The 9,207-nt window shown below is 36.7% G+C and overlaps 1 protein-coding gene and 1 long non-coding RNA gene across 4 annotated transcripts in view; one reads left to right on the top strand and one right to left on the bottom strand.

Annotated features, from left to right (window-relative positions):
• Positions 1-399: 399 nt before the first annotated feature.
• The window catches only part of LOC107692398 (uncharacterized), an 11,418-nt gene continuing 2,610 nt past the window's right edge, over positions 400-9,207 (top strand). Inside the window, exons 1-3 of one of the 3 annotated variants that reach the window (XR_001634643.1) lie at positions 400-439; positions 522-640; positions 914-1,048. This is a non-coding gene — a long non-coding RNA (uncharacterized LOC107692398). Of the gene's footprint in view, positions 440-465; positions 641-913; positions 1,049-1,369; positions 1,691-9,207 lie in introns of those variants that run through there. The other 2 variants (XR_001634642.1, XR_001634641.1) reach the window with 2 other exon arrangements.
• LOC107692397 (phosphatidylinositol 3-kinase regulatory subunit gamma-like) overlaps positions 7,056-9,207 on the bottom strand; it is a 169,851-nt gene continuing 167,699 nt past the window's right edge. The window contains exon 16 of the mRNA XM_016491437.1: positions 7,056-8,504. Within this exon, the coding sequence (XP_016346923.1) occupies positions 8,303-8,504 (202 nt within the window). The 3' untranslated portion in view covers positions 7,056-8,302. The remainder of the gene's footprint in view (positions 8,505-9,207) is intronic.

The raw sequence follows: 9,207 nt of genomic DNA, 5'->3' as shown, positions 1-9,207 counted from the left end.
CTGTGCGAGATATTTGAAGCGCTCAGAGGGAAATGTGATAGGATTGGCAGCGAATTCCAAAACCCATAACCTGTCAGAGAAAGGAAGTCGCTGAACAGGCTTCACACACTGTCTTCATACAGTCCACATCTGCCTCGGCCGGGCACCAAAACAAAGTCAACATTTAATTTGAAATGAAGGAAACTTTGTATGGATATGAAATAATGGAAGGATCAAGGCATGGAAAACTATGAAGTTATTTTTTCATTAGGACTGAATGTTGCCTGTGGGCTGTACACAGAGAGAAAGAGAGAGAGATCTAATGTGCGCCCATTAGGTAAAAGGATGATGCAATGACTAATTAGATAATTGAATTATTTGATTGTAATCAGCAGGAAACTATTTGGATAGCTTGATCATGGCGAGTAGGAATCACTCCAAAAAATATGGATATTTCAAGGTAACTAAACTGATTAGCTGCATCATTCTAATCCCATTTTAGCACAGTCACATTTTAAAGTATGTCTCTATCTTTTTTTAAGTGTTTGGATGTTTACCTCCAATCAACAAACCAAGGACAAACCTAGTCTGAAGTGCTATCAGACAAATCAGAAATATGTTTCCCACTGAGAAATTGCATGGTCAAGATTTATTGTACAAGGTGAGTTTTACGGCTGTGGACTGTAATAAAATACTACATACATTTATAACATAGACTATAACTTTGTAAAATTATTCCCCTAAAATTGTTGCATTGATATTTGTCTAATCTTTGCAATAACTTTAGTGATTTTAATTTAATTAATTGATTCAAAATCACAATAGCACCAAAATAACACAAAATAGATTAAGCCTGAAGTGTTTCTATCTCTGTTTTCTGTTAGCCACATACAGCACATCAAGAAAATCTCACCATGGACTCTGTCTCTTGCAGATAGTGCCATGATTTTTCTGGGAACCTCAGCTGGCTCAGCCATTTAGCCAGTCAACCGCATATGAATAAGATGACGGAAATGGTCTACATAGGACTTTTCGTCTTGGGAACTTCCAAAGTAGATGTGAAGGCAAGGTTAGTGCCCAAAGCGATGGTCTGTTGGGAGGTGAGATGACTCAAATGTGTCTCGCAGTGATTTCTGACAGAACTGAAAAATGCCTTGGTGGCAGTTTTCAAAGGTTACAGTTTTTGTGATCATATTTACACAACTGAAGTAGCACTGGGAAAAAAAAAAAAACTTCATGAGTTCAGCAAAACAATCAAATCACAGATTAATATTTAGGGTGAGGTCTGAGGGAAACTTCACCTTTTAATAACTGAAACTATCAACTCATGATATTATCGATCAGCATGACTTGGAGGCTATTGATTTTGCTATTATTGTGTTTTCTAAAGTTCTAACAAGGTGACACAGGGGGCTCAAACTCCATCCTACCCAATGACCCCACGCTCCCACTGGACGAGTACAGTTGATAAAGGATGTAAAAATCAGCTGCCCCTTGGCCTTTATAGATTAACGAATATGAGCTGTCAGCACCTCTCATCTCCATTAACAACGATTTACATCAAGTTTAATGAGCCTGCCAGGGCCAGATAAGACACTCACAATGACTTCTGGGTCTGCTGTATGCATTATTTCTGTTCTAGCAGCTTTGCTCATGTGCAAAACTGCTTAAAGAGAGTTAGGTTGCTATTATAATAAAAGTTATATTTTGTAGGGCATTCCATTTTTTAAATGAAAGCATCTGTTAAATATACTGAGGTTGTGAGATATGCAGAGAACCTGAAAAACCATTGAAGCCTTTTTAGTATTTCAAGTAGCCTCTGAACAAGTCCAGAGATTGTATCAGATCCAGTGTTGGGGAAAGTTACTTTTAAAAGTAATGCATTACAATATTGCGTTACTCCATAAAAAAAGTAACTAATTACGTTACTTAGTTATTTTTTATGGAAAGTAATGCATTGTTACTTTTGCGTTATTTTTATGCGTTACTTTACTAGTTACTTGAAAAAAGTAATCTGATTACGTAACTCGCGTTACTTGTAATGCGTTACCCCCAACACTGATCAGATCACATTGTGAAGATCATCCATGCAGCTGGACGAATGCCTTGAATTTGATGTTTTCGTTTATCATTAATTACAGCTGTGTTTATTGTGACAGTCTTAGCACAAAGTGTATCACAGTGCTGACTGATAAAGACTTGGCTCAGAGGACTTCGCCAAAGCTTAGCCCTTGATCCAGAGTCATGAGCAGGTCAGAACAGTCTGGACATGCATGAAGGCCAAATGATCGGCTCCAGGAATAATATCAGACTTTCTCTACCAAAACAAATGCGGGTTTCCACAGCCCACTGGTTCTTGAGACATTTGTTTTAAAAATAGGAATATTTACTTTGAAATTAATCTGAATTTAATCAAAAAGCACCATTTTATTTATTTATTTTTTACTTGATATTATGACGTTATCCTTTTCTTTAAAAGCATCTGTCCCCTGAGCTTACTTCAGTGCTTTGTACATAGATAGCAATATATTTTAAACTTAAAGCAGAAATGTATGCATCTTTAACCAGGACATAGTACACACTGTTCTTTTAATTTTAAAATACAGCACATATAACTGGTTTCACAGCTGTGTATTTTCTGTCAACACAGGCTGATATTTATGAAAGCGTTTGTAAAATCAGGCAATACTAAAAGTAAGTTTACAGCCTGAGGGTCCTTGACAAGGTCACACAGGCTCTGGTGAGTGTCATAGTGCTTTTTATAGACATAGTGGTGTCATAATGTTAGGTATCTTCTATTTTTGCCAACACCCAAAATGTGAAGAAATTGTTTTGGACCTTTAGATAATTTTCCTAATTTGAAATGTTTATTATTATTATTATTAGCTAATGACACCAGAAAACTAAAATGTTATGATTAGTCAACACCATAAACTGCCAATCCAGTCTGGTGATGGAGACAAATCAATAGATGTAGCTGAAAATCAGTTTGAAACCATTCTAGTCACCATTCATTAAAGTGAATTATATTTTATACTAAATATTTGACATTTCGGTAACACTTTATTTGAATGTGTCCGCGTTACATGTACTTACTGTTATAATAACAATTAATTATGCATAATTACATGCAAGTATCGCTAAGCCAAACCCAAATCCTAACCCTAACTATATAAGTACATGTAGTTAATTAATATTACTCAGTACTTATATGTATAAGTACACTGTAACAAGGACACCTCTATTTGTTTATCTAACAGTGTTGATCCATATTTTAAGGAAAAAAGTTAGAGATTGCACTAAATGTACATGAATACATGTAGCTTGTTTTCCCCTAAAGTTTCAAAAATTAGTAAACTACAATTTATGCAGCAAATGTGCAGCCTTTTAAATCTGAAGTATGTTTACTTAAGTCATTTACATTATAGGCTATAACCAATAATGAGAACTCCTGAACCCACAAATGAGAAAAATACGCAAGGGCAGAGACTTGAACAAAATATTTTCTTTATTCTGCAAGAGAACTGAATATTGTGGAGTTCCATTGAGTATATACATGTTCACCTCATAACAAATGGAGCGTCTACAACCAATACAAACTATCGTAACAGATACAAGAAAATGTTTCGTGGTGGAAATCATAACTGAAGCATACCGATAAGTCTGAAGCAACAATGAGTTTCAAATACTGAGACAGAGGATTTCTGTCATTTCTTGTTCTCTACATGCAGAGCGAAGTATATTATGTCCTTTTGTGCCATAACTTGTCTAAGAAGACATGAAACACTCGCTATAGAAGCATAAATGGACCGGGGCCGGAGCAACACGATTATTTTCATTGCAGTATGTTTTTTTTTTTTGGACATCGAGAGCCCGTGGCTTATTGCTCAAGCTGAGTCTATAAAAGTCCAGAGATGAAAACTGCTGGTGTTAAGGAAATATTTAGATTTATGCAGAATAAAAGTGAGTATTCAGTCAGTAAGGTCTGAGTGTGAAGAAAACACATTTAAAGGTCTCAGGTGAGATGCATTTATATGTTACTGAGTCGGTACAGGTTGTGCAAACGGTACTGAACACACTGTTGTCTATTGCTTCAGCTCCTCTGTCTCAGTTTTTGTGAGCATCATTTTGCTTTTAGTCACTGCAGCAAAGGGCTCCAACTTATTTCAGCTGAAAAAGCAGACTTTTTTTCATAAGCTCTATTAAAATTTATATTTGACTGCACCATAAACAGACAATTAACAGTTTTTGTTCCACATCTTTTTTTTAGTTGTACTTTTTTTTTCTCATTTATTTTTTTTACATTTTTTTTTTCTTTTTCATTTTTTGAAAGCCTTTGTTAGTTATATTTTTAATATATGTATAAGAAATGTGCTGGATATCATGGTGGGACAGCTGTGGTAAGAACACAAAAGACCCCCAATGAGAATCACAACATACTCAAACCTGACTGCAAATAAAACTTTGCAGAATTGCACAATGAGCAATAGCCAGTGCTAGTTAACAGTCCGGAAATAACCTTAGCCAGGTCTTCTAGTCATAACACCTGCTTTGTACAGAGTCTAACTGAAAACGCAAGCGGCTATGAGTCAAGAAAGGTTGTTTTGGTACATGTCCAAACCCTCTGAGCTTTGGAAGCAATGCACTGTTGATTCTGCCGGCTTCTTATAACGTGTGAGCTTCCCCCATTTCCACTTCAATACAAAAAAAAAAAAAGCACTTTAGTAAATGTCTCTCATACGAATTCCCAATGCAATGCTTTTTATGTCCCTGAAAACTTTCAGAAGAAAAAAGAAAAACAAAATATTTCATTAGTATAGGAACAAAGAAAGCCAACAAGCCCCACTGCTTTCTGCCCTGCAGAGAATGACAATCACATTTTTCCCTAAACAAACCATACATTTCTGTGTGGTATAGGGTTGTGTTTTCTTTATATGGATTTTATAACACCGAAAGAAAAAGCAACAATGACTGCAGCTGAATGCAAGACTATTCTGTAAAGAAAAGAGGCATAGAAACACTTGGTTTTGGTAACTTTAGAGGTGGTTTAGTGACCTAATGGACAAATTAATAACAAGGAATAACTATGAAGGCACGCACGCACGCGCACACACACACAGCATTTAGCTTTTACAAATAAGTGAGTGCAAAAATGAACTTTAGCTTTAGGACACTGTTCACTTTGAGGCTTAACAAAACTACATTTCATTTAGGTAAACAAATTGTCATCAGTCTCTTTTTTTTTTTTTTAAATGGCAGAAAATGGACCCCCAGTCCCTCCACAGTGAACCCTTCAATATGTGAACAGTAATAAAGACATTGTTATTTTGCCAGACAAGTGAGGGGCTATCGATAGCAACCCAAAAACTAAGACACAACATTAAGAAAATAAAATGAACCAAACTTAAAGCTTTGGTCTCGATGCCTAGCAAAATGCTAATAATCATAGCAAAAAAGTAATTAAAACTTTTTTTTTTTTTTTCCAAAACAATTCAATCAATATCATCATGTACGAACATGGCCTGAATTGTTTAACACAAAATAACTTTGTGACCAGTCTAGTAAATGACTCAAACTCTTCAAATATGATGTGTGCTATACTGGACTCCAATAATCATTTTTGAGCTCTGTGAACATAAATAAGCCCCTTTACTTTCAACAGTACACACAAGTTGAGTTCCAGTCTTAAGAATAAACAAGTTTATACTCTATCCACTCATGCCATAAAAGGGATTTCCTGTGTTTTAATAAATGCATCTATGTATTAAAGACATTCAACGGTGAGTGATGCAAGAGTTCAAGTAATAGACAGGGGGCCCATCTGGGGCCCGGCTTCAAAAAACAAAACAAAACAAAAAACATTAATCCGAAACTCAAAACATTGAGAGGATAGAATAAAATGAAAATAAAGCTGTACCTATGCTATAGAACATAGTAACCAAAAACTTTCCACATAAAAGATGGCAACACCAAGGCTGCAAAGACGTAATCGTGAACGGTGGCACACACAGAACTAAAGTCAAGCAGCTGATCTGCTGAGGCTAGCATGTTCTGAATTACGAACGAGTTCAGGTCGTGCCACAGCGATGCTTGATCAGACAAGACAAGAACACTGAGTTCTGCCAGTAACACCCAATCAAACCCAAGAAAACCGCAGTCATTTGCAACGGCAAACGAAAGAGCAACTGAAATGAATAGTGGATAGGAAAAACCTCCATCAGTTGCCCTGTCTGCATGTGGTTTTCATTAGGACTCTAGGTTGTAAGTTCATGTCAACAGCTGATCTGGCTGGTTCCCATCATCACCAAACTAACCCACCAACCATCCAACAAAAGACTCCAACTAAAGTTTTCCGTCTCAAATAACAGAGATCACTTCAGAAACTAATAACAGTCTCATGAGAAAACACAACTATTTTATGATTTGCCGACTTTGTATGAAGTTTTACGTTGATTCATTTGAAAACGTATAATTTTTAGAAAAAAGGATGAAGTTCCAACCCAAACCTAATTAATTGTAAATGAGGTATAAGCACATCGTAGAAAAAGGAACAATTGTTCGAATTCGTCACCAATTTGCCAAAACATAAAATAGTTAGGAATTGCCATTAGAGTGTTTTGACAAATAATGTCATTAAGTTTTCTGTTGAATTCACTATATGCTGCTTTCTAATGCAGCATGCTGTGCATTGAGTGAGTTGGGTAGTTGCAGTGGTGGGTGAGGGCTGTCTGTGCTGGTTAATGGCCTGTAAAACTGTATCAGTCTGCTGTAGCTCTTTCAACATACGACCAAATTGTAAAAAGGGGAAAACTAAGAAAAAAAAAAAAAATAATAATAATTGGACTTACTCAACTGGACACCTGCATGCCAGAAGCCCAACAAAAAACAGGAAGTGATATAACTGAGGTACTGACAGTGAATATTGTGCATATAGCTTTGAATATCTTTTCATCAAGGTTTTATTGTGTGACATTAAAACCAACAGGCAGCCAAATAATGAAAAGTGTATTTTCTCTTTTCTGATACAGAATGAGTCAACCTGCTAAAAAAAGAGAAGCACTAAGCAATAAAGATGCTTTTTTAAAAGGAAATTCTTCAAAAGGTTCAAGTGATTATCGCTTTTTGATGCCACTGAGAGCAGTTTGTTTCTCTCTCTGACAGACCACTTCTCTACCATCAAAAGCTGGATTGCACTTTTTTTTTTTTTTTCAAGTTACGTACTAAAGCACATCTGCTCTGACACTGCTCCCGCTTGCTGAACTTTTTTTTGAACATATGTTTGACAGGTACACAAATCCAATTAAGCATTAAGAGGTCACATTAGTTAAATCACGAGCTGTTGTTCTTTCAAATTTGGGGCTTGTCATTTCTAAGTGCTTTGTCAACTGTGTCTGTGATTTTTGGTTCTTAAAAAAAAAAAAAAAGGTACAAGTGAAGCTTCCATTCACAGGACATAGATCCAAACTATTTTATGTAGTTTGCAAACAAGGTGTATTAAGTATAATTTCAATGAGCCAATTTTATCACAAAAAGTAAAAAAACAAAACAAAAAAAAAAGTCCTCCCCATGCCAACTTTGGTCTCTGCACTGAACTGTAACAATATTAACTGCTTAAAGGACAAAACTTTTGATCCAGCCAAAAAAACAAGGACAAAAAATAAAAATAAACACCTCTCTAGAGTTAGTGTTAAAACAAGCTTTTGTTTTTAAGACTACAACACATTTTCACTTGTGCCCTCCCAAACATCCCACAACCCCTCGTTCAGCAGCAGTCACTGTGAGATCACTCTGGAAAGTGTCGGTCGTCTGTTTGCTACATAGTTTTTGCCTTTTTTAAACACATAAAGAGAGAGATGGAGACATTTAAACAAACTAAATATTTTCCTGCTTTACATATAGTTAAGAATTTTGCAAAGACAATATAAAGAGAAAAAAAAAACCAATCATCTCAATGAAAACTAGAAAGATGTGAGAAAATAGAGGCAGGAAAAAAAAAGCTTGATCTAAAATGGAGCATGTAAAAAGTCCCAGCTGGAGTTTAGGTAGCAACGCGGATCACCTGAAACTCGCCTCCTCTGCTTCCTGCTTGCTTTTTTTTTTTTTTTTCACATTCACAAACATTTAAAACTTCCTTGTGCAAATCAAGCAGTCTTTAGAAAGAATGCCCTCCAAATTGTTCTTGTAAAAATATATAACTCCAAGGTGGCTGACGTGTGTGTTGCAGCAAGTGTTTTTTGTGTTGTTGTTGTTGTATGTTTTTTGTTCAGAAACTGTTCCCCCCTCCCATGAGTATAGAGAGTTTAATTTTGGGGGGGGCAAGTCTTCATCTGCGTGGGCCTGAGGGCATTTGTGCATACACTGGGTACGCCAGCCGCACATTGAGCGAGTCGTTGTGCTGGACCAGTGAGGTCTGGTGGTAATGCAGGACCAAGTCTTTCAGAGTGCTGTACAAGTTGTAGGGCTCGGCGAAACCGTAGCCACGGGGTGTGCTGTAGATGACACAGTGCTTCACCTCGCCGTCCACACTACAGACAGAAACATGACAGATCTCATTATCAATGTGAGAACCAGAATCTGACCTCAGACAAAGATAAAGGCAATCCGTTTGCTCAATGACAACCACAGTTAATATCGCTCTAGAGGTGACTGATTCAGCCTCACAGAACATAATCAAAGAGGATCAATACATTGATGTATAACTGGAAAAAGGTAGTCTTAAAGGGTTAGTTCACCCAAAAATGAAAATTCTGTCATTAATTACTCACCCTCATGTCGTTTCAAACCCATAAGACCTTCGTTCATCTTCGGAACACAAATTAAGATATTTTTGATGGAATCTGAGAGCTGTCTGACCCTGCATAGACAGCAACGCAACTAAAATGTTCCCAAGTCCAGAAACATAGCAAGGAGATCTGTAAAATAATCCATGTGACATCAGTGGTTCATCCGCAATTATACGAAGCTACGAGAATACTTTTTGTGTGCCAAAGAAAAAAAAAATAACGACTTTCTTCAACAGTTCGTCTCCTCTGCAACACCCTGGTGCTATTTTGAAGAATATCAGCTGGACGTAAACAACGTATGCTGTGTCACGCGGATATGTTGTTTTCATTCAAATCAAAGCGCAAACAACATAGGAAACAGATCCGGCGTGACACAGCTGACACAGAACAGCATACGTTGTTTACGTCCAGCTGATATTCTCCAAAATGGCACCAGGGTGATGTG

This window comes from Sinocyclocheilus anshuiensis, unplaced genomic scaffold (genome assembly GCF_001515605.1).
Source record: "Sinocyclocheilus anshuiensis isolate Anshui unplaced genomic scaffold, SAMN03320099.WGS_v1.1 scaffold70, whole genome shotgun sequence".
Lineage (NCBI taxonomy): Eukaryota > Metazoa > Chordata > Actinopteri > Cypriniformes > Cyprinidae > Sinocyclocheilus > Sinocyclocheilus anshuiensis.
Note: the sequence above shows the minus strand (reverse complement) of the source record. Positions and strands in the feature narration are given on the sequence as shown.